This window comes from Bipolaris maydis (assembly GCF_028858645.1).
Source record: "Bipolaris maydis strain C4 unplaced genomic scaffold PSV08scaffold_11, whole genome shotgun sequence".
Taxonomy (NCBI): domain Eukaryota; kingdom Fungi; phylum Ascomycota; class Dothideomycetes; order Pleosporales; family Pleosporaceae; genus Bipolaris; species Bipolaris maydis.
The window spans coordinates 757286-779818 of record NW_027093867.1 but is presented as its reverse complement, the minus strand read 5'-3'; the positions used below and the strand labels follow the sequence as shown (position 1 = coordinate 779818).

General features: G+C 50.6%; 10 protein-coding genes across 10 annotated transcripts; 5 read left to right on the top strand and 5 right to left on the bottom strand.

The window, feature by feature from the left end:
- Positions 1 to 69: 69 nt before the first annotated feature.
- PSV08DRAFT_227748 (uncharacterized protein) lies at positions 70 to 2687 on the bottom strand. The gene is made up of 5 exons (XM_014220741.1): positions 2616 to 2687; positions 2502 to 2562; positions 2386 to 2451; positions 984 to 2336; positions 70 to 933 (listed from the first exon to the last, which is right to left on the bottom strand). Exons 2-5 carry the CDS (start codon positions 2519 to 2521, stop codon positions 285 to 287), a joined length of 2088 nt encoding a protein of 695 aa, XP_014076216.1. The 5' UTR covers positions 2522 to 2562; positions 2616 to 2687; the 3' UTR covers positions 70 to 284.
- A 415-nt stretch (positions 2688 to 3102) lies between these two features.
- PSV08DRAFT_8718 (heat shock protein 70 family) lies at positions 3103 to 5686 on the top strand. Its single transcript, XM_014220740.2, has 3 exons — positions 3103 to 3202; positions 3264 to 3456; positions 3514 to 5686. The coding sequence occupies exons 1-3, from the start codon at positions 3176 to 3178 to the stop codon at positions 5307 to 5309; spliced, it is 2016 nt and encodes a 671-aa protein (XP_014076215.1). The 5' UTR covers positions 3103 to 3175; the 3' UTR covers positions 5310 to 5686.
- A 504-nt stretch (positions 5687 to 6190) lies between these two features.
- PSV08DRAFT_227742 (uncharacterized protein) lies at positions 6191 to 7411 on the top strand (the record flags this gene model as incomplete). Its single annotated transcript, XM_014220739.2, has 1 exon — positions 6191 to 7411. One exon carries the CDS (start codon positions 6191 to 6193, stop codon positions 7340 to 7342), a length of 1152 nt encoding a protein of 383 aa, XP_014076214.1. The 3' UTR covers positions 7343 to 7411.
- A 499-nt stretch (positions 7412 to 7910) lies between these two features.
- Positions 7911 to 8877, top strand: PSV08DRAFT_8715 (uncharacterized protein). Its single transcript, XM_066093990.1, has one exon. It carries the CDS (start codon positions 8099 to 8101, stop codon positions 8717 to 8719), a length of 621 nt encoding a protein of 206 aa, XP_065948693.1. The 5' UTR covers positions 7911 to 8098; the 3' UTR covers positions 8720 to 8877.
- A 316-nt stretch (positions 8878 to 9193) lies between these two features.
- PSV08DRAFT_318528 (uncharacterized protein) lies at positions 9194 to 10557 on the top strand. The gene is made up of 2 exons (XM_014220737.2): positions 9194 to 9524; positions 9629 to 10557. The coding sequence occupies exons 1-2, from the start codon at positions 9272 to 9274 to the stop codon at positions 10249 to 10251; spliced, it is 876 nt and encodes a 291-aa protein (XP_014076212.2). The 5' UTR covers positions 9194 to 9271; the 3' UTR covers positions 10252 to 10557.
- A 312-nt stretch (positions 10558 to 10869) lies between these two features.
- Positions 10870 to 12868, bottom strand: PSV08DRAFT_403802 (uncharacterized protein; the record flags this gene model as incomplete). The annotated part of the gene is made up of 3 exons (XM_066093664.1): positions 10870 to 12155; positions 12241 to 12487; positions 12551 to 12868. The coding sequence occupies 3 exons, from the start codon at positions 12866 to 12868 to the stop codon at positions 10993 to 10995; spliced, it is 1728 nt and encodes a 575-aa protein (XP_065948692.1). The 3' UTR covers positions 10870 to 10992.
- A 744-nt stretch (positions 12869 to 13612) lies between these two features.
- On the bottom strand, positions 13613 to 14967 carry PSV08DRAFT_364314 (glycoside hydrolase family 28 protein; the record flags this gene model as incomplete). The annotated part of the gene is made up of 3 exons (XM_066093062.1): positions 14426 to 14967; positions 14220 to 14376; positions 13613 to 14158 (listed from the first exon to the last, which is right to left on the bottom strand). Exons 1-3 carry the CDS (start codon positions 14932 to 14934, stop codon positions 13613 to 13615), a joined length of 1212 nt encoding a protein of 403 aa, XP_065948691.1. The 5' UTR covers positions 14935 to 14967.
- Positions 14968 to 15643: 676 nt separating this feature from the next.
- PSV08DRAFT_8694 (uncharacterized protein) lies at positions 15644 to 17478 on the top strand. Its single transcript, XM_066093989.1, has one exon. The coding sequence runs from the start codon at positions 15711 to 15713 to the stop codon at positions 17370 to 17372; it is 1662 nt and encodes a 553-aa protein (XP_065948690.1). The 5' UTR covers positions 15644 to 15710; the 3' UTR covers positions 17373 to 17478.
- Positions 17479 to 17621: 143 nt separating this feature from the next.
- Positions 17622 to 18525, bottom strand: PSV08DRAFT_364312 (carbohydrate esterase family 5 protein; the record flags this gene model as incomplete). Its single annotated transcript, XM_066093061.1, has 3 exons — positions 18235 to 18525; positions 17957 to 18174; positions 17622 to 17892 (listed from the first exon to the last, which is right to left on the bottom strand). The coding sequence occupies exons 1-3, from the start codon at positions 18424 to 18426 to the stop codon at positions 17622 to 17624; spliced, it is 681 nt and encodes a 226-aa protein (XP_065948689.1). The 5' UTR covers positions 18427 to 18525.
- A 1577-nt stretch (positions 18526 to 20102) lies between these two features.
- Positions 20103 to 22288, bottom strand: PSV08DRAFT_378502 (glycoside hydrolase). Its single transcript, XM_014220736.2, has 2 exons — positions 22081 to 22288; positions 20103 to 22034 (listed from the first exon to the last, which is right to left on the bottom strand). Exons 1-2 carry the CDS (start codon positions 22257 to 22259, stop codon positions 20180 to 20182), a joined length of 2034 nt encoding a protein of 677 aa, XP_014076211.1. The 5' UTR covers positions 22260 to 22288; the 3' UTR covers positions 20103 to 20179.
- Positions 22289 to 22533: the final 245 nt, after the last annotated feature.

The following is a 22533-nucleotide window of genomic DNA, read 5'->3' as shown; positions in this document are numbered from 1 at the left end:
ACGAATCCACCATCTCAAGCGCTCACAAAAGTCACTCGCTGGCCCACAGGGTATGCAAATGCTGTTTTATTACTTCAACGTACGGGTATAACTACTTCGACCAATTTAAGCCTACACAGACAAATACAATCATTCCTACACGACATGCAGTGCGCCCGAACCTGTCCGCCGCCAAGACAAATGCCAGTGCTGAAGATACGACCATAAACGCCACCAATGCCCGCTCGTCATGAAACAACCCAATCCAGAGTGTGAAAACTTAAACCCCCCTCGTTTGCGCCAATTTATCGCGGGTTGATTGCAGGAAATCCTTTCCTCACATGAAGGTTCATCTTGAGCTCAAAGATACCTTCTTCCGTTCCGCAGTACAGTGTTCGCCCGTCCTGGCTCATGGCCAGCCCCGCTGTACGCACACCCAAACGTGGATCATGACTTAGGCGGGCCGGGCGGCGGAAACCAAGACTCATTTCATATGTGTCCGCCAAAGTCTGGCTAGCACGCGCGTTTCGGAGACGTTCGCGTGCTTGTGTTAGTTGACGAATTCGACGAAGTTCGTTACGCAGTTCAGGCACACTACCGGTGCCCTCAGTAGCAGATGGATGCGATGTCGTGTTACGGTTTGCAGCCCGTGTCTGCTCAGCGGTAAGCACCTCCTCGACTGTGCGCCACGCTTCATCAGTGGACGCCATCAATTCGCTAGTAATACGACGTGCTTGTGCTGGCACTGGGTTTGGCGACCGCGTAATGGCAGAATCGGTAACATTTGTAAGTGTTGCTGGCGCATTAATCGTGCCTTCATTAATTGAGACAATGACAGAAGCCTGCCGTCGAGGCGTTGTACGCTCGTGGAACCAGCGGGGAGCATGATTCTGACCCGTCCTCTCAGACATGAACTGAGCCATAGCTTCGGCAACTTCTCTAGCCGTAGGTTCTCTACATCGTGTTAGCCCAAATATTTCGATGACGATGAGTACGCAACATACGGCACAGCGTCCAATGGCCCAGAAGCCGTGTAGTTGATGCTTCGGGGGATTATTTCCTGCTCACGTGATTCCTCTCGTTGTCGATGACTTGTTCGTAACGCATTTAGGACTTGTCTTTCGCGCGCTGTCAAGCCAAGAGGATCATTGTCTGACTCAACGACGCCCAGACGGCGATGTAGCCTCTGTCGCTCAGAATCAGCCTCCAAGTGGTACTCGTTTGTGACGGTTGCAGCCGATGCAGTTCCTTCAGTGTCGAGTGCACGGCGATATCTCCGAATAAAGTCTGCTTCGCGACGCAACTCATGCATCTCTGGGCTCAGAGTCAAATCGAAATCAGCCAGCTCAACACTTTCCAGGCCTTCTTCTTTTGGATCCAATATGACTGTTTGTTTGACCTTCAGACCAGCTCGCAAATCAGCGATACATACTCTGCCTTGATCTTCGCTCCATACGAGAAAGTCCCATGGCGCAGGCGAGAAGTGCATTGTTCGTACTGCACCGGGCCCAGCCCGAGTATCAGGTCGTGTGGAACTGAGTAACTGCAAAATGGCTTCTTCTCCATACTCGACTATCTTCAGAAGTTCAACATCAAACACGGTAATGTATCCACACTCGGACCCAACCGCGCAAAGTCGGCCAGACGGTGACCACGCCGTAGTAAAATAACCATCCGCATGCGAGTTTGCAGGCCGATGCAAGGTCACGTGCTTGAGTAGCTCCCACTCCGGGGGGGTTGATTGTATCCACCCCTCCGCCATCTTGTTCTCAGATTTCTGTGATTTTGTTCGCTCAAAAAAGTACCCGATGGGCGCATCACCCACAGCCACCAACATTTGTCCATCTGGAGATATTGAAGCATGGTTCATCGCAAAGGGCAGGTCGAGTACCGCCAGTTCCAGATTCTGTGTGAGCGAGTATATGCGCACTGTCTTGTCGTTGTTGGTGAGTACCGCCACGACTTCATCCTGCCCACCGCTCTCCCCGGGCATCTTGTGTATCGAGATTGAGTTGACTATGTCGGCACCAATCTTCTCGAGACGTATGTGCGACGCCGCACCCAGAAGGGGTGGTCGAGACAGGCGGTGTTCGAACTCCAGAGGCAACGAGGCATCGACGTCGGATGGGTCTGTAGGAGGAAAGCCCGTCACCTTGATTGCAGCAAAATTGCCATGCTCCTCTCCTCCAATGCATACATAGCCATATCCGGATGCAGTGCAGCGTGCTTCCCAGGGTAGCGTCGTTACGTGTGCTTGTGTTCGTGTAGCGGCATTGAGACAGTAGACGGCCGCGCCGCTCGCATAATAGAGAAGGTCAGGTTCGGGGCACGAGATGAAATGGCGTAATTGGTAATGTCTACAAATATTAGCTTCCCACAGGGAGTTTGACGCCGTACAATGCTCACGCGATGGGTATCTTTGTAGGATAGTAGGCCTTCTGAGCCAGTACAAAAGTATCCGTGTCTCGACTCCTGCTGCAGTTAGAAAAAGGGAATAGGGAAAGACAGGCTCAAATACGCACAGAATGTCATCGACTGCCATAATTCCGCGGTCAGGTGGCAGAGGGTTGCATGTCTCCGTGTCTGGCTAATAAGTGAGCGGAGCTGGTGAGGCTCGGCGGTAGGAGGCGCTTTACGTCACAGGATGCTTGGGCGCACAAACGTAGGAAGTAGATGGAGCAGATAATAATAATATTCAGGTGAGGATATAGGGTTAGAGCTGTTTCCTATCCAAGGGCGTCTTGGTCGAGGGGTTGGAAATAAGGGTGCAGTGCGAATGAACGTAAGAGTGGCAGTGTTTCGAGGTGCTCCGGGCGTCACCATCGACAAGCATCTCCCCACACGCGCACGCATGCGCCAAGCCTTCCGCACTGGGACAATCGTCAATGTCACCACCACAGGGCCGTTGTGGCGGCAGGGCCAACTGTGTAATGGCAAAAATACGCCTCTCGCCTCCTCTTCCGGGTTTATGCCGCATCGTACATTTTTCGCTACTATTCGGAAGCACAGACATTTACAGCGGAACCTCGGACGGCAATCCAGCACCAAAACGAGCTAGAACCTTCTCCGAGAATTTTGTCTATCGTCAAAGCTTCCATCACTACATCATATAATCCACCCATCCTCCCACCCATCCATTCTACACCCAATTTTTCGTCGCCTGCATCCAATTCCGCAGCGTCTTACACAAGTCACAATGCTGTCCTCAAGGCTATCACGGAATGTAAGTAATTGATGCAATTGAAAAATAATCTTTGTTGAAGCATTTTCTGACCTCATCGCAGTTTTTGCCTCGTGCGGCTTCGGCGGCGAGACGCACTCCCGCATTCAGGGCTCCGGCCATGTTTGCGCGAGGATATGCTGAGGGCGGCGACGAGAAGGTAAAGGGCTCTGTCATTGGTATTGATCTGGGTACCACCAACTCTGCCGTCGCTGTCATGGAGGGCAAAGTCCCCCGCATTATTGAGAACTCTGAGGGTATGTTACCAACGTCACTTTGGCTCCGACCGCAATACTAATAAAAACTTTTCACAGGTGGTCGTACAACACCATCAGTCGTTGGTTTCACAAAGGAAGGAGAGCGTCTTGTCGGTATTGCCGCCAAGCGCCAGGCTGTCGTCAACCCAGAGAACACTCTCTTTGCCACCAAGCGTCTTATCGGTCGCAAGTTCACAGATGCTGAGGTCCAGCGTGACATCAAGCAAGTCCCATACAAGATCGTACAGCACACCAACGGTGATGCCTGGCTTGAGGCTCAAGGACAGAAGTACTCGCCTTCCCAGGTTGGTGGTTTCGTCCTTGGAAAGATGAAGGAGACTGCCGAAGCCTACATGGGCAAGAACGTCAAGAACGCTGTCGTCACTGTCCCCGCCTACTTTAACGACTCCCAGCGTCAGGCCACCAAGGATGCTGGTCAGATCGCTGGTCTCAATGTTCTCCGTGTCGTCAACGAACCCACTGCTGCTGCTCTCGCCTATGGTCTTGACAAGGCCACCGACAATGTCGTAGCTGTCTACGATCTTGGTGGTGGAACTTTCGATATCTCTATCCTTGAGATCCAGTCTGGTGTCTTTGAGGTCAAGTCCACCAACGGTGATACTCATCTCGGTGGTGAAGACTTCGATATTACCCTCGTCCGCCACCTTGTCGACCAGTTCAAGAAAGAGCAGGGCATTGACCTGAACAATGATCGCATGGCTATTCAGCGTATCCGTGAGGCTGCCGAGAAGGCCAAGATTGAGCTGTCTTCTTCATCGCAGACTGACATCAACCTGCCCTTCATCACTGCCGACGCTTCCGGTCCCAAGCACATCAACACCAAGCTGACCCGCGCTCAGCTTGAGAAGATGATGGATCCTCTTATTAGCCGCACCGTTGAGCCTGTCCGCAAGGCTCTCAAGGACGCCAACCTGAAGCCCACTGACATCTCTGAGGTCATCCTCGTTGGTGGCATGACCCGTATGCCCAAGGTCACTGAGTCCGTGAAGAGTATTTTCGGCCGCGACCCCGCCAAGTCTGTCAACCCTGACGAGGCTGTTGCTATTGGTGCTGCTATCCAGGGTGCTGTTCTTGCTGGTGAAGTCACTGACCTTCTGCTGCTCGACGTTACTCCTCTCTCGCTCGGTATCGAGACCCTTGGTGGAGTTTTCACCCGTCTGATCAACCGCAACACCACTATCCCCACCAAGAAGTCCCAGGTTTTCTCCACTGCAGCTGACTTCCAAAGCGCTGTTGAGATCAAGGTTTACCAGGGTGAGCGTGAGCTCGTCCGTGACAACAAGCTCCTTGGAAACTTCCAGCTTGTTGGCATTCCTCCGGCCCACCGCGGTGTGCCTCAAATCGAGGTCACCTTCGACATTGATGCCGACTCCATTGTCCACGTTCACGCCAAGGACAAGTCTACCAACAAGGACCAGTCCATCACCATTGCCTCTGGTTCCGGTCTTTCTGAGTCCGAGATTGAGAGCATGGTTAGGGACTCTGAGCAGTATGCCGAGCAGGACAAGGAGCGCAAGAACGCCATTGAGGCCGCCAACCGCGCCGACAGCGTCGTTAACGACACTGAGAAGGCCCTCAAGGAGTTTGAAGACCGTCTCGACAAGACCGAGGCCGAGAAGATCAAGGAGAAGATTGCCTCCATGCGCGAGTTCATCTCCCAGAGCCAGTCTGGCGAGGGTACTGCCACTGCCGCTGAGATCAAGGAAAAGACCGACGAGCTCCAGAACGCTTCTTTGAGCCTGTTCGACCAGATGCACAAGGCCCGCTCTGAGAGCCAAAACCAGAGCGAGCAGTCTCAGCAGCCCGAGGGTGAAGGCGAGAAGAAGCAGTAAGCGCTTCAATCGTTTGCCTGGGTTTTGTGTTTTCCGTTCGTGTCTCTTCACGTCTAAAAGCAGGCGTCTTGCATTCGGCCGCGGTTGGTCTGTCAGGTCTACATGTGTAGACTTCCATATACCTCTCCGTGTTTGAGCATCTGTGTATCATATTTGACGATTTCTCTTCTCACATTAGCGTTTGTTTTACTACTACGGATCTTTGGTTCATGTCGGAATAACGAAAGGGTGATATCCTCTGGCGAACAAAAGATATATGGGATGGATGATGACGTAATCCATGGCGGAGCTAACGAGTGTACCATAGCCTGGAGTTGCGAGATGGTAGCGCTCAGCTAACTTCTCCGCTCTAAATCAACGATTGAAATGTTCATATGCATGTCTTTAACATGAATCCTTGGGTGCAAGATTTTTTGTTTCTACTCAATTTCTTCATTTACTGTTCCCACTTCCTGTCCTTGGCCGCATACGACTTGTCCAATAAATGTTATTAGATTTACCATCATGACCCACCAGATACGGGTTATTCAGGAAAGTCTGGTGGCCTGGTGCTTGTCCCGAGGCTGCCTGCTTCCGCTTACCAGGCTACCTTCATACTATGTATACACATCTGATATTAAAGTTTCAAGTTCCCCTCAATTTCACCTATGCATTTGTACGTACCTCGTGTTCATAATCCAATAAACTTGATCTCTTTTCCTGCCCACCCAGTGTACATCAGAGAGAACTCAAGCGTCGACAGAAGGGCCTATGGATTAAGGAAGCCTCTGCCACACACACACACACATACATTCCGAATCACTGTAACATTCCGGACGCGAGACTACTTGAGTCTATTTACAGCACGCGATACAAATCTACTGTCCAGTTCCAAGTTCAAAATGACCGAGGCGACGAACCACCCTCTCTCTGGATTATGGCAGCCCACACAATTGCAGAGACTACATTACGGCGCAGATTCTGTAACGAAGTATCTGATTGCCTGCCTCCCAAAGACATCTAGCAAGGCCTTTATCATTACGGGTACTTCGCTGGCTAGCAAGACTCCCTTAGTGAAGCAAGTCAAAGAGCTCTTGGGGGAAAAATATGCCGGGACGTTCAGCAGGATTAGCGAACATGCACCTGTTCCTGAACTTGATGAAGCGACCGAGTTGGTGAAAAAAGATGAAACTATCGACACTGTCATCTCTATTGGCGGTGGAAGTCCAATCGATAGCGCTAAAGCCATTAGCTATCGTTTCCACGAAAAGACTGGAAACTTTCTATATCACATTACTATTCCCACAACTCTGGGTGCAGCTGAATGCACCTTCATAGCAGGCTACACAGGAGTCGATGGAGTGAAGATAGGCGTCAGGGCAAAAGAGCTCGTCCCAAGCGTCGTCATTTATGACTCCAAATTTGCTCTATACACACCTGAGCGGCTATGGATGAGCACTGGCATACGTGCCATGGACCATGCTGTGGAATTGCTTTATCATCCCACCGCTTCTGAGATGCCTGCGCGATGGCTGGCGCTACAGAGCGCAGCGATTTTGTTCGAGGTATTACCCAAGTACAAGCAAGATCCCAAGGACGAGGACAACATCACCAGGCTCCAACTGGCTGCTTATGGATCACTAGGTTTTATAGGCTACAACCTCGAAGGTGGCATTGGACTCTCTCACGCACTAGGTTACGCCCTTGGTTCTCCATATGGCATACCGCATGGAGTTACATCCTGCCTTACGCTTGGTCATGTTGTCAAGCTGAAGGCCCAAGACCCCGCTGCTGCAGAGCAAATTGTCCGTCTCCTTCCGTTCATTGGTGAGAGTGCATCTGGGGACACCAAGGCGGATGCGGAAATAGTCGGGGATAGGATTTTGAAGCTGGTCAAGGACTTGGGGTTGGATAACAATCTGAGTAACTACAAGGTTGACAGAGATCAGATTCCTATTATCATGGAAAGAGCAATGGGCGGGATGAAGGATGGAGCTCTTTATGATGCTGTCGAAGGATTGGTGAAGGGGTTATTTGAATCATACATTGGATAAGGGGGTTGATCAGCTGGCTAGATAGGAAACGAGATGATCATGATGAGATGAATAATTTCTATTCAAGTCAATTTCATTGCAGATGACTTGTGATATATGTAAGTGAAGAACTTTAAGAGTGCACAAGCAGAGACCATCGGGATGGTTGTGATGAAGTTGCTCCAGGCTTTCATTTCGCTCGCTTCTTTCCGAGATGTGCTACTACAAGTAGCTTTCTATCGTATCAGCCTTGTCCGGGCTCTTATGTCCGAACTGGCTTATAGTTGACTAGTTATAGTCCGTGGTAATTAGTCATGAGCTATTCGCTTCGAGCCGGCTACTGGCAGCTGGCAGGCTTCTAGAACAGGGAACACCTCGGTCACAGTGTGCCAAGGCAAGACAGTGTTTTAATGGCCGAGACACAGGGTTTAGAATATTGGCATAAATGGGCAAGCCAGGTTCTGAATGGAAGAAAGAGGCATCGCGTCAGTGCACATGAGGGTAACTTTGGCGCTACAGCACAGCGCTCGGACCAATGACGCTACACCTGCCTTACGCCCCATTGCCGTCATGCTTGGAACATGATGCTCACCTGCAGGCACAGACGATCACCCTTCCAAACGGCCCGTCTGCGTCAGACACGAGACTAATGAACCACTCGGTCAAGGATCTGGTGTGCCCAGATCCTTTTGGTCCGCTTACCCCAACTTTTACCATTTATAGCTGAGGATCGAGTCTCCTAGATATCACCTTCTGCTAGCCAACTCGCCAGGCACCATGGCAGACACGCTCGCCGAGTCTGCGATTGTTCAAGATACTACTTTACCAGAGATTCCAGCTATTGTCGAACCCGATGTAGATGCGGACGAGCGTGGACGCCTGAAGCGACGTAGGCAATCATCTCAGCACTCCCCTCGCCGAGCCTCCTCCCCCTCTCGCGGCCATGATCGCAACAGCGGCTCGCGTTACCGAACCCACTACCGCAAGCATCACCGTCCATCTTCCCCCATATCATCCATCTCCCCGCCCACTTCGGTAGAGAAGAAGCTCAGACGGCGCAGTGATGCCGAGCCCGACCATACATTCAGGGGTCGAGCACGCAACAGAAGCATCGACCGAGGAAGAACCCGAAGTCCGCTTTTCGAGGACGAAGATGCGTGTGTAGAGAGCGATGAAGACGTCAAGAGGTTCAGAAAGAGAAGTGCACCGCCTAGCCGGCGCCGGGTGGATGAAGCGGATTTGGCAGCGGAGATTAGGCGACAGAGGAGTTATCCTAACCTTTACAAAGTGGACAGGAGGGACTCCAAGGTTGAGGATGAGCGGCACATGCAAGTGGGGACTGTGGGTTCTACAGAAGCTGCAGCAGCGCCCCACATGAATGATGACCGGCGACACTAGTATATACTTCTACATATGTCTGGCCTAGTCGCCCAGTATTATGGTGTGCACTAGCATAGTCTACGATGGCGCTGGGGTTGTATGTTTACATTTCATCCATAAGAGGACGCAGCACGGGGTATACCGTGGTCAGAGTATTTGACAGAAGATGCTTTTTTTTAATTCTTTCCTCTCTGACATACGTACATATTGCTAAGTCATCACTACGTACTACACTACTCGATTGCCATGTTGGCTTACATAATCGCATTGTGGCTGTGCATGTGGTGAGGTCAAGAGACGTGGCGCCTGCAAACGGCCATCTTGGTAGTAATACATACTGCAAAGACAGAGTGACTTTGGAGAATCGCTTTTGCACCCTGATTCTATCCGGCCGTCTCCGCACTGCTCAGCTCAGCATCGCGCTCGGCATCTCGAATCTTCCATACCGAGGCGCAACAAAAGGTGCCCCACGCCCCGCCGCCTACCAATCATCGAAGCCTAACTCCGCTCTCACTTCCGTTCGACGGTCCCCCAGCCTCGCTCCCCGACTACCTTGTTGACTGCGCCGTTATGCCTCCGCCAGGCAACGAATACGCCGCCGAGCAACTCAAAAACTCCGGCAACAAATGCTTCAAAAGTGGCGACTATGAAGGTGCAGAGACCCTGTACTCTCAGGCAATCCAGAAAAACTCGGCCAACCCGCTACTCTTTACCAATCGCGCAAATGCGAGGCTAAAGATGGAAAAGTGGGAGGGTGTCATTGATGATTGCATTCGGAGTATTGAATTGTTGAAAGACAACATGAAAGCTTTCTTCTACCTGGGTACGTATGGTTGATTGTCTTGACACGGCCCCGTCTAGTTTTTTAACCACGTCAAGCATAAAGACGTGATGTTAACTCAGGTGCTTGGGTTAATCGGTGTATAGCACAAGCACAACTTGCCATCAATCATCCAAATGAGGCGCTATCATCTGCCCTTATGGCCTACGAGTTATGCACCACATCGGCGCAACAGACCTCCAATGCCGCCACCATATCTGCCCTAGTCCTGAAATGTAAAAAGGCCAAATGGGACATTCGGGAACGGGAGCGCATAAGAAGACGAGGGGACCTTCTCTCGGATCTTGAGTCCATGTTGGAGACACAGTACAAAAAAGACATGGATGAGATAGATGCTCGCATGGAAGCTGGGGATACTAGTCGAACAGACGGCCAAGAAGAGAAGGCAGAGCGGAAACAGGAATTCGAAAAGAAGCGCGATGATCTACGAACGGCATTTGCCATTTCAGACCCCGACCACCAACAGAAACGCGAAGTGCCAGACTACCTTGTTGACGGTATTACGTTTGAAATCATGCACGACCCGGTGGTCACAAAGAATGGTCGGTCGTACGAGCGTGCGACGCTGATTGAGCATCTGAAGCGCAGCCCTACCGACCCGCTCACCCGAGAGACGCTTACAATCAGCGACCTGAGACCGAACATTGCACTCAAAGAAGCTTGTGAAGAGTTTATGAGTGCGAACTCTGGGTGGGTGTATGATTGGTAGGTTTGCGCGACTTTATTCGCCGGCGATTGAATTGGTAGGTATGTGGCACGGGAGTTACGTGTTGCGATAGAAGAGAGTTGGGAAACAGTCGCTGACAATGGTACAGTGAGAATGGTGAGATGGATAGAGATGCACGTTGGGCGCATCTTTCATCAAGCTAAGCTCTATAATTTCTTTAGAATTCCTACATCTAGTTGAGATTGTCATATTTGCATTACGAGGCGTTGGTTGGCAGTACACCTTCCCCTGCGTACGTACTATTTAGACCGCATTGAGCGTTGTTGAATCAGCCATAGTTTTATACCCACAGTCTTGTCCCCTCTGTTGGTGTGTTTACCCTCTTTTTTGCGCTTACGATTTTCCGAATTCTCGTACTGCTAGATTCCAAGATTCAGGTAGAACTTGAGACTGCGCTCAAAGCAGAGCAAGCGAATATCGTTCAATGTGCAACCATGTGTACGGAGAAAACAGCGAGTTTTCAGAATGTCCGCACTGACAAGGAAAACGATCAAACCGAGTTTGGGACAGGAAGTTTTCTGCTCATAAATATGGTAGACGGTCTATGACTATTCTATCTAGAATTTGTTGTGCTTGACTTCGCTCCTGCCACATTCCTCTTTCTCAACTTCTCGCTTGCATGGCCTCTCACCTACTCAAGTATAGCGCCTTGACCCAAGTCTCCTTTCTTGGTGTAGCTGGTGTTTACTCTCACATGACCACCTTGTCGTGCGATTATAGTATTCAAATCCCTTCATTATACAATTTGTCCAACTCTTTCGAGTACTTTCTCAGCATATCGGCCTTTCTGATGCTCCCTTTTGCTGTCTTCAAGAAAGGCTCTTGAGCAACAATAACCATGTCTTTTGTAACCCGTGCGTAGAGCGGTGAGTCGACGTTCACTTCCTCGATTTTGCCCCACACATCATCCAGCTTGAATCCCTCCTCCAGCCTGACAATCAGCGCAGCTTTCGGTCGACGTGTCCCTACAATCAGGGCTTCAGTGATACCAGGGTGCGACGTAATACGCTGTTCAGCGATAGCAGGGAAGAACTTTTCGTTGGAGAGGAAGACCAGCAGGTCATCTATTCGGCCGTGATGTTTCCACAAATCTGTGGCTCTTTGAGATCTTATGAATAGGTCGCCCATGCTTTTCTCCTTGAGGTCAGGAAAACATCTGAACAAAGGCTGCACATATCCATCCCAGTCCTCACCGTTGTTTCGCACCATGACGGCTTCGTACATGGTTTGACCAGCATCTTCGGAAACAGGACGGAATTGCAAGTTAAGTGCCGGGTGGGGAGTCATATATTCCCATCTTCCATCACATTTCATATCATCGTCAGTTCGCAGGATGTTGGGCCAAATGCCTTGCTCGGTGGATCCAATTCCACAGACCAGATGTATCTTGTCTGATATTGTGTCGCCAGATGTGCGAGATACACTTCCACCGCCATATCGTAACGAGTGGCTCCGTTGGACAATCTGATCGAGTTTTTCGGGGTGCTTGGCCATATACTCTATACACGTCGGCACCACCGACACACAATCTACTACCTTCTGCGACACCTCAGTCGCACTTCCGCTCGCCGCTACTCTCTCTGTATGCAGTGCTTCTAGAGCTGATATGGCACGATCCACGGCTTCTTCTGGTGTTGCTCCTAGTTGCGAATAGATGGGTTTTGTGCCCAACAGCAAAGGGTACAGGACCATGTTAAAGATCCCGCTTGCATGAAAAGGGGGGCCAGTCACCAGCAATCGTCCACGGCGATCCTTTTGGTAGCGTATATGATAATCATGATGGGTAAAGCTGGCTGGCAGTGGGAGGTTGAGTGTCTGCGATTGACTAGCAATCCAATTGTGCGTCCATAGTATGGGCTTTGGAAATCCCGTTGTGCCGGATGTATCTGTATTGCTAAAGGTAAGCTGTTCATTCTCTGTCGCTTTTCCGAGCAACAAGTTGAAGCGGGTGAAAGGGTGTTGTCAACTTACGTAAACATATCATAGGCTCGTCTTTACAAGTCTCAAAGGTCTTGGTGAAAGGATATACCGCTACTCTCTCCGCAAATAGCTGATCCACACTAGGTGCTTGAAGTTTTGTTACCACGCCTTTTTTCTTCTCGATGATATCTGCTTCGGCAGGACACGGTGTCTCGGGGCTCAGCAAAACTTTCGCATCTACGGTTTCGATCAACTTTCCCAAAGCCTCGGATCCATACCGTGGTGAGGGGAAGAGCATCTATCATTTCCTATCAATCCTGTTTCTGACAAATATGATGAGACTAATGAATCACAGACTTACCTTGTATCCAGCAACTACACTCCCCAAACAAAACACTGCATACCGGATATCAGTTGGCCCCATGTACACCAATGTCTGACTTCCATTCTTCTGCTCCTCTCCTAGCTTCCCTACGTTCTGGTCGATCCACCACGCAAACGCATTGACGGCATTAGCTACCTCTGCAAACGTGAACCTACGATATCCTTTCGATATATCATCGGGATCACGCGGAAACCGGGCATAAGAAAGAGAAGGGTACTGGTCGGCAATCGAAGAGAGAAGAGCTGGAAGCAGTGTATGATGGAGTTTTGGCCAGGTTTTGGGACCAGCTGACATTATTGCCTTGAAATGGTTTGAGTAACAGTCAACAAGGAAAACAAGAGAGCTTCTGGTTCAACAAGTACAGATATATACAAAGAAACAGGAACACCGATGATACCAATGTTACTAAGGTACTACATTAGCTTTCTGGGACGATGACGTGTAAGCATAGTACCCCGCACAGCATGCTGGGTCTTCCTCGTGCGAAACCATATATCCAGTACTACCTCAGAGGTACATTGTGACAGCGCATCTTGGCGCATCTGTACTACACACGGTACGTATATAGTACATGACGCCATGGACCTTGGCCTTGTTTTTTGGACCAAACTAGCAAAGTTTATCCCAACCACCTTGTCACGACTGCCGAGATATTATCTGCAGCAGCAAAGGTTAAATTAAAGTCCCTCGCATCCGAGAGAGGTGTACTTATACGTAGTAAGCTTGGCACGTCTCGTTCCGCTTGTTTAGGGCAAACCTTCGGACACGCGTGATAGGGCTACGTACAAGGTGGGCTTATCTGATGACTAGTGTAAGCACTAAAAGCTGCGGTAGCTTCACATGTCTTGAGATAGCACAAGGATGGTGTTTCTTTTCCAAAAAAGGATATGACAAAGCGCTGACATTTAAGTGACTAGGAGACTTGAGCGCAGCGGATCGGCTTTTGGCCCGGCAATTGTAGTAAGTATGTACCAATTGTAGTATGTACACATGGAATAAATTAGGAATCTTCTCATTCCTTCTCTCCCTGACTCCGTCTCAAACGTTTCCAGATAGTTGCTGTTTCCATCCTGCAGGACAAGTACCTGTACATGCCAGTCCACTGTCGCTGTTGAAATTGCTGCAAAGTATCTTGGACTGCCCACCATTTATTGGCTTGATATTGATATCCTTGAACTTGAGACCCGTGCAAGGCGTGCTCTTACTGCAGTAGATGGCTGCAGCGACATTGTACCTCGATGTACCCGTGATGTTTTGCCAAGTAATGTCGGAGATTTTGAGGTGCGAGCTATCGCAGCCTGTGTACGAGTAGATGCATGGTGTTACGTACAGGGGTTGATTGACGTCAGTAATTTTGAAGTTGCGGAATGTCACGTTCCTGACGTAGCCTTGGCCAGGGTACGTTTTGATCCATGCGGCATTGGAACTGTCGAAGGCTTGGATATCTTCGAAGACGACGTTTTCAACTGTCTCAGGGATGTTGGGTGGATTGCCCAAGGATCCGATGACCATGGCGCCTGAGCCGTAGCATGTGGCGTTCTTGACGTAGACGTTTGTGCTGTTTCCTTTGACGGAGATACAGTCCTGGGAAGAGATGGTTAGACTTGTGCATGTGCTGGGGCAGGATTGACGGGAGAAGGCTTACATCGCCGCAGGTCACGACCCAATTCTTGAGTACAATGTCCTGTGAGTTCCAGCTGTCGAAGCCATCGGTGTTGACGGTGCTCCATTGCGAGTCGGAGACGGCCTTCATGTCCAAGTTTGTCATTGTGATGTTTTGCGAGTAAGCGACAAATGTGTGCCTGCCATGTTAGGAACTATGCTGGTTCTAGGTACAGTACGAGGACTTACCAGAATTGCACCTGTCTCCAAGTGATACCATCAACCACGGCATTCTTTGCATGCCATAGGGTCAGACTGATAGGCCTACCGGCCATGTTGGATCCATCTTTGTTGGCATCGTACCACGCCTGGCCGTTGCCATCAAACAACGCCTGGCCATGGCCCAGGACCGAGAAGTTCTCGCCTCCCAAGCGGAATGCCGTGCTTCTCTGCTGGAAGACGACACTGACACTGTTCTTGACCCAGTATTGAATATCGGCAGTCCAGGTGAGTTTGCCGCGGATGTTGATCTCACAGTTTTTGAGATCAAGGACATCAATGACTTTGGCGATAGTGAAGTTACCCGCTGTGATATCAATCCTTCCGTTTTGTCCACACTGCTTTAAGGCATCGAGGATGAAGCCGCTATCATCAGCTGATCCTGAGGGGGTAACCGTGCACACCGAGCCCACCTTGGTCATGGCACTCAAGGCCGGTGTAGCGATGAGGCATAGCTGTGCAAGCTTGGTTAGAAGCATCTTGAAAGTGAGTGAATGAATGGAGAAGTGAATGACAAGCTTTTGCGGGGCATGGCTTGGCTATATATCAAGACTTGGTAGAAAGGCTTGACACTGAGATGCTGGGGTCCCTGAGGTGGAGATGTGCCTGCAAATACCTCCGTTGCACAGTGCACATACAGAATGGGGAAATTCAAGTACGAACAGTTGTACATTTACAGGAGGCTATTGGTGCGAATACTTGACTAGTGCCCGTCACTCCGCAAAGTTGGCCAATTTAGCCAGTCAGTGCTCGGCTTTTTAGTAGTTAGCAATTTATCTCAAAGTGTCTATCTTGTTCTGCAGGCACTGGAAATAGCCTGATGCCGCACCACGAGCAGGCACGGCCATTTGCGATTAGTGCAAATACTGGGACATGGCGGTTCGGGGGCAGTGTGAAACATTGTAATCAGATATTAGCTGGTTACAGGCCGTGTCAGGTTGTCAGAGTAAGCGGCAAGGCGACGGCGGAACAGCAGACTGGCGTGATAAGAAGCCAAGAGTAATCGAAAAGACGACAAGAAGATTTGCATGCTACATTTACTGGAGTCTGACAGATCTGACGACATGGATGGTGGGAGAGCAGATCAAGGGGGTCCCACGGCACGGCATGTTGGGGTAACGGGTGCCAAGCCCACGTCACTGGGTGTTTCCGAGATTCGCGGCTCCAAACGCCCGTAACTTGTCGTTTGTACAATCGTTCACCCGAGCGATTGCCCAGCCATTGAAAGTCGCACGGGCTGCGCACGACACTCGCGATGATGAACAGTGCTGCCAGCCTGCGGGCTCTGCGCGTCCGGCCCTCGATACCGCGACATCGCCCGACCCACCGCCCGCTGTTGCAGACACCGACGAGATATGCCACCATATCGACAACAGCCACCGAGGCCGCCACAAATGTCCGATCGGCTGGGACCCGCACGAAGAACTTTATTTATGGAACTCTGTTGGCTGTGGGGGGAACCTTTGGATACCTGTACGTTACGGACACGCGCGCCAGCATCCACCAATGGCTCCTTGTACCTGCGCTACGAGTGATATACCCAGACGGCGAGGACGCACACCACGCCGGCACCCGGATGCTCAAGGTGCTGCATAGTTTCGGAATAAACCCCAGGGAGCGTGGCGTGGCCGACTCGCAGGGTGATCTGGCAGTCGAGGTCTTTGGTCACACATTGAACAACCCCATTGGAACATCTGCGGGCATTGACAAGGGCGCCGAGGTTCCAACGCCGCTGTTCGATCTGGGCGCAGGCGTAGTTGAGGTCGGAGCCATCACGTTAATGCCGCAAGAAGGCAACCCCAAGCCGCGTGTCTTCAGGATCCCCAGCCAGAACGCGCTCATTAACCGCTATGGATTCAACTCAGAGGGCGCAGAACTGGTTGCTTCAAGATTGCGACAGCGCGTGCGAGAGTTTGCATACTATGCAGGCCTGGGGCTCGACGAGGATGCCGAACGACAGGTGCTGGATGGCGAGGCTGGTGTACCGCCTGGCTCGCTTCATAAAGGACGCCTCATGGCTGTGCAGGTCGCAAAGAACAAGACGACTTCGGAAAACGACATTGAATCCGTGGTTCGCGACTATGCCACTGCTGTTGGATACGTGGGAAAATATGCAGATATTCTTGTAGTCAATGTCTCGTCGCCCAACACCCCCGGCCTCCGCACTCTCCAGAATGTCGAACCATTGACAAAGCTTCTTTCGGGTGTTGTTGGCGCAGTCAAGAAGATTGACCGTAAGACTAAACCCGCTGTCATGGTCAAGGTCAGCCCAGACGAAGACTCGGAAGAGCAGATATCAGGCATTTGCGAGGCCGTGTGGGATTCTGGTGTCGATGGTGTCATTGTTGGTAACACAACCAAGAAGCGGCCAGACCCGCTTCCCAAGGGCTACCTTCTGTCCCAATCAGAAGCGAGCATTCTACTTGAACAGGGTGGATACTCGGGCCCTCAGATGTTTGAGCGCACCCTAGCTCTGGTAAAGAAGTACCGAAAGGCACTTGACGAAGGCCCAAAGCAAATCACCCTCCCCACGCAACCTGAAGACATCAAGCTTTCCACTGGACAAGAATCAGGTGACGAGTCAACCAACTCTTCGATGACCAAGCCTACCCTCGATCTCGAGCAACCCGCTCCTAAACCCACATCCTCAGACTTTGATGACATCTCCGAATCTGCACCTCTTGTCACTCTGCAATCTACACTCAAGGCCGCGCCCGCACCAGACGCTCCACGTAAGGTTATTTTTGCAACTGGAGGAATCACCAATGGCCGGCAGGCACGCGAGGTTCTCGACGCCGGTGCGAGTGTAGCACAGGTGTACACTGCCATGATTTATGGCGGTGCAGGCACAATTACCAGGATCAAGCAGGAGATGAGGGATGATGCCAAGGCACAAAAGACCATTACCAAGTCTTAGTGTACAAAGCCCATTAGTGACGATTGGTGTTAGACCATATGTGTTGTGTATACCAAGATTTCAAGCGTGTTTACTTTAGCTAAAACAAAAATAGACGTGTACCATGTTTTCAAAAAAGAATGAAAACTAATCCATGTTCCCTAGTTTGCAACTCGAAGATTATATATACAACAATCCCAACATACCCAGATCGACAAGCCATATATATATATACATGTGTCTTCCGTTTTTTCCCATAGATCAAGCAACTTATGCACCAATCTTGCTCTCGAGGAACTCTGGTGCAGGACCAGCAGCATCGTCGAAGTAGGTAAAGTGCGCGGCGGTAACAGTAAGAGTGCCTAAGCACACCAAATCACCCGCGGCACAGAAAACTTTCAAGTTGTCAGCAGGGTACGACGGGATGCCGCCGTTGTTCTGCTGGTTCTTCGTGTATCCGAAAAGTACAACGCCCTTGACCTGTGCACGAACGGTCTCGGAGAGCTTGGGGATTGCGCCAGCCATGACAGCAGTACCTTGACTGTTCTTTTTATTAGAAAAGTGCACACAGTGGAATTGGGGGGGGGGGGGGGAGTGGTATTTACCTGTAGCCACCCGACACAACGGGGGTCTCGGGGCACTTCTGGTTTGCGAGCTGGAACATCTTGACGGCTTCGTCGATGGCGCCTTGAGAGGTACCGGCTGGTAGGGCGTTGGAGAATAAATCGGCAGTGTAGGGCGAGCCGATACCTTGGACCCAGACGCCGTTTGCGCCGTATTTGCTCTGGAGCTCCCTTGCGACTATGGGGCCGGTGGAGGAACCCTAGTGGCTTTTGTGAATATGGATGGTTGTTACTGAAGTTGATTATTTGGCTAGACTTACCATGTTTCCGGACTCGCCGCTGGCTCGGGCAAAGATGAAGATGGCCTTGGGGCAAGAACCAGCCTGGCCTTGCTTGAGATCGTTGCTGGTGCTGGAGCCGAGTTGACGGGCTTCGAGGGCGGTCTCGGAGCGCGTGGTGATGGGCGATGCTACCGCCAGGGCAGTCATCATGGAGAGGATGAAAAACTTCATCTTGATGGTATATTTGATAACGTAAATATAAGTTGAAATGGTATATAAAAGCGAATGAAGTAAGCAGTGGTAAAGTTATGAAGTGAGCGGTGCCTTGATATCGGTTTCGTTTCACGTAAGGGGAGCAGATATATATATATATATACATATCTTCACTCACCACACACCATGTCATACATCCCGACTCGCTGGTTTTCCAAGATACCCACCCACACTGTAGTGCCACGACCTCGGGCATCGGGCAAGGAAAGAAAGGAGTTTCGTGTAGCACCAGGTTTACGCTGACTAGGCAGCGCTGATCCCCGAGCAAAAAAAGCAAACTAAGACTGACCTTCCATCAAATAACGAGGCTATGGTGCCGGTGTGGCGTAGGTATTCGAGAATGGTGATTGGGTGGTGTCCTCGTGCCAGACGGGTGTCGGACACACCAGCCGTTACGACACCAATGGTTGTGCGCCCAGAGAATAGAGTTTACATGACATATTGGCACTGCAGGCCGTTCAATCGGGCAACGGAAAACGGTAAAAAGCAAGTAAATGGGCCCGTTCTCTTCTTTACTTTTTGCTTCGAGAAAAACGGTTCGCCTAAGGGATGTCTCAGAAATCTTATCATCGAGTAAATGACGAGGATTAGTAGATTCCAGCCCACCGGGTTCGTGAGGGAATTTGTAAAGTGATGTGTGTATTTGTATGAGTCTAGGCTTGTAAATCATTTGCGACACACAAAAGCAATGTGCCTCGGTCAAGAAGAGAAGTGTGCATGGCAGGAGCAGGATAGGATGCCGGTAGTGTTCCGTTAGCGTCCGCACCAAACTAGCGGACCCCATATAGTAGCAATGCCGTTCCCAACCCAGGTAGAAAAGCCTCCGTGTCACATAGGACGTAGGAGCATGTCATTCGTCATGGTAAATCCACTGCGCTGCTAAGCAGCTAGTCATTCAGAGGGCATGTCCATCAGATGCCAAAAGAAAGCAATCGTGATTCTGACCATCATCAGCACTTGCTTAAAACACCATCTGTCTATATGTCCAAATTGGTCATTCCCGGGGACAAACCGGCAAATACAAGCCGAGGAGCACATACACGCTAAAGCATCCGGTCATCGACTCAAGCACAGCGCTCTTGTTCAGGAACAGTCTTGCTGTTGCCAAGCCCGCAATGCACCAGCCCTTTAATCAGACTTCCCCCCTCTTTCAGGAAAAAAAATAAAATAAAAGACCTGGCCCCCATATCCGCCGGTTGCCGCGGAACCTGCGCGATATGACGGGTTGAGAAAAAGAAAAGAAAAACCTGCCTCAGATGCGCCCCATCGACGAACACCAGGTGGGTCCTTGCGCATCGCGACAAGTTGTCTCAGGTAGATGGGGTTTCTCAAGCATCACATGACGCTTTGAGATTGTTGTGCAAGATGCGCAGCGTGAAGTGGACAACCTAGCTACTCTTTTGAATCATGAGTGATCGACTTACATACACGTCGGCCGGGTAGATCGTCAGAGCTAGTAGTGGCATTTTACCCGTAGCACATGATGATCATGAGCGAACGAGGATAGGGGCTTACTGAGTACGACCACTCTGAAGCACACTGCCGAGGCTGTTTTCCTTATTCACAGATGCAAAGGATTAACTAGGAAAAGGAACTTTGTACAACGGTCAATATAGTATTAGCTTGAGTGTTTCTACACTGGCGATCTGACGGCAAGAAGACCAAGATAGGTGAGAGGCCCCGCTGGCCCACTACGAAATAGACATTAGAATTAGTACCTCAATCGTCTCGACCCCATCTGCTTGACCCACTCAGCATCTCTCTTACTCAACTCGACTGCACTTCTCTTCTTCTTGTCACCGCCTCCGATATTAGCAGCTGTGATGTTTCCACACTCGGGTGTCTTGAGTCTCTGTCCGAATTGATCAACAGCCCAGATCAGCACACCGTTCGACCAGCCAAAGCCTTCGACGACTTCGTATTCTCCACCTCCACCGGCAGCATTGGTGCTCTCGTCCGAGTACTTCTCGAAGATCGTGCCGTTACCTTGGGAGTTAGGAAGCTGGGGGACGTCCGCTGTTGCTCCACCAGTTACACGCCAAGTGCAGTACAGAGAATCGAGATAGCGTTGTGCGAGTTGGAGGGCGAGATCTTGTGTCCAGACGTAGTCTTCGGTCGTTTGCTCATCGTCTTCCTCACTGACCTCGAGTGGTGTGTTCAGCAGACCCTGCATAAGGATGTATTGTAGCGGGGGCCAGACATTTGGCTTGTCCCATTGTTGACCAGTCACAAGATTTGTTGCTGCAATGGCGCCAGCTTCTGATTCTAAGAGTTCCTCTATTCGGGCGTATACCCGCCGCATGGCCTTTGGATCGTTCTTGATGCTGTCTGGCGCCGCTCCAGTCCAGAATGGATAGAATTGGGAGATCGCAAACCATACCTGCTGGCCCTCTGGTGCGCCCTGGAGCGAAAGGGGTGTACTAGTGTTATCCCTGAGCGTGTAGATATTCTTGCTGCTAGATGTAAGGTTGTAGTCAAAGTAGCTATAGTGTTCAGAAGACCACAAGAACGTCGTCATGGCCTCGCTACGCTGTGCAGCTCGTTCAGCCCATGCTCGTGCGGCGCTGTAGTTGCCTTGGTGGCGATAGAATTCCGCGATGGTAATCTCGTTGTGGTACAGGATCGAATTCAGCTCTACAGGGATGATTTCTTTGGTGTTGAGGGATCGGAGTGGGAAATATGTATCGGTAACAGCATCGGAAGGGTTTGCAATCCAACGAGCAGAGTAGTCCCAACCACTTTCAGCGCCTGACGCTAGATTCGAGTAGAGCGTGGCTTTCTCGGTTTCGGTAAGTGGGGTTGTTACATTGAACTTTTCGCCTTCTTGGTTGAAGTAGGTTTCATTGTTGGCAGTCACATAGTCCTCGTAGAAGGATTCCGGGCGTGGCTGAGTATTCGATACAGCGTAGTGATTTAGCGAGTAGTTCCTACCGGCGCGTTCAAGCATCACCGTGCGGTTAGTGATCCAAAAGTCATACTCTTGCTCAAGGATAGGCAGAGCACGTTCCAGTAGCGTATAGTTTTGCGTGTACTCTACATAAACGCGAACCATTTGGGTGAGAAGTGGTGGCTGGGATCGATTTTCATAATATCGTCGAGCGCCATTTGGCACAAAGCCGATCTTTTCGACAAGATCCAGGAAATTCTCAATGATGTTCTCAGCGATTTGAGTGAATGATCCTTGCGTACGGAGGAGGCCTTCAATGATCCAGAATGAATCCCAGTAGTACGGCTCTCGGAAACGCCCACCTGCAACCACGAAGGTGCGGTTCACAGGGATGAATGAGTTAACGCAGCCAGTGCAATTTCCAGCTCCAACATAGCGACGCGTCAGATCTGGCCAAATATCTATGACCTTGCGGGTGAAATCTGCTACGGTGGAGCTGTTGACGTTGTCGAGGAAGTCTGGCTGAGTCTCTAGCTGCTCCGTAGGAACTTCTTCGAGTTCGGAACCGGCCTTTCCAAAGTATTTGGACAGAAAATCGTTAAGGGCAGTGTCGTTCTGGATGGGTCGAGAAAGATTGGCGAAAGCGGCGAGGACTTCGTCCAATGGGCGTATTGTTGGTCTACGCTTTGTTAGAAGGTATGAGACATGGTCTTGGCAGCACTCACAAATCAACAAACGTCTTTGAATCCGTAAACGGTCTTGCAAGCTCAATCTCGCGGAGCAAATCACCATAGCAGTATATGGGAGAGTTGCAAGGTGCGGTCACGCTGCCATTGGTATACAGTGCATTTGCTAGAGGTGCTGCTGTCACAAGAGCTGTAGCCAACAATCGTAACGAAGCCATTATTTTAAGGCTAATTTTTCACCGCAACGAGAGCAAAGAGATCCCAAATGAACAATTCACGCGCCTCGGCCCCCTTTTAACTCTTCGGCTGTACAAGACAGGCCTGCAAAGAAACCTGCCATTGTAGCCGCAAACCCCGGGTAGTTGACCGGTCTGTACACGTACGTGGCTGGGGGGTACAGCCGGAGATGCATCATTTATCCTTGGCAATGTTCCTAAGAATTACTAAGGTCAACGATCGGACGTCAGCAAGGTTGCGCCAAAAGTGTTGGCC

Excerpts from the sequence above, each read along its gene's own strand:
- PSV08DRAFT_378502 (XM_014220736.2), bottom strand. The coding sequence starts at position 22,259 with ATGGCTTCGTTACGATTGTTGGCTACAGCTCTTGTGACAGCAGCACCT. Across the intron at positions 22,035-22,080 it reads TCAAAGACGTTTGTTGATTT|ACCAACAATACGCCCATTGG; the intron begins GTGAGTGCTGCC and ends AACAAAGCGTAG.
- PSV08DRAFT_8718 (XM_014220740.2), top strand. The coding sequence starts at position 3,176 with ATGCTGTCCTCAAGGCTATCACGGAAT. Across the intron at positions 3,203-3,263 it reads CCTCAAGGCTATCACGGAAT|TTTTTGCCTCGTGCGGCTTC; the intron begins GTAAGTAATTGA and ends ACCTCATCGCAG. Across the intron at positions 3,457-3,513 it reads CATTATTGAGAACTCTGAGG|GTGGTCGTACAACACCATCA; the intron begins GTATGTTACCAA and ends AACTTTTCACAG.
- PSV08DRAFT_8715 (XM_066093990.1), top strand. The coding sequence starts at position 8,099 with ATGGCAGACACGCTCGCCGAGTCTGCGATTGTTCAAGATACTACTTTA.
- PSV08DRAFT_8694 (XM_066093989.1), top strand. The coding sequence starts at position 15,711 with ATGATGAACAGTGCTGCCAGCCTGCGGGCTCTGCGCGTCCGGCCCTCG.
- PSV08DRAFT_318528 (XM_014220737.2), top strand. The coding sequence starts at position 9,272 with ATGCCTCCGCCAGGCAACGAATACGCCGCCGAGCAACTCAAAAACTCC. Across the intron at positions 9,525-9,628 it reads GAAAGCTTTCTTCTACCTGG|CACAAGCACAACTTGCCATC; the intron begins GTACGTATGGTT and ends ATCGGTGTATAG.
- PSV08DRAFT_227748 (XM_014220741.1), bottom strand. The coding sequence starts at position 2,521 with ATGGCAGTCGATGACATTCT. Across the intron at positions 2,452-2,501 it reads ATGGCAGTCGATGACATTCT|GAGTCGAGACACGGATACTT; the intron begins GTGCGTATTTGA and ends TAACTGCAGCAG. Across the intron at positions 934-983 it reads GGGCCATTGGACGCTGTGCC|AGAACCTACGGCTAGAGAAG; the intron begins GTATGTTGCGTA and ends AACACGATGTAG.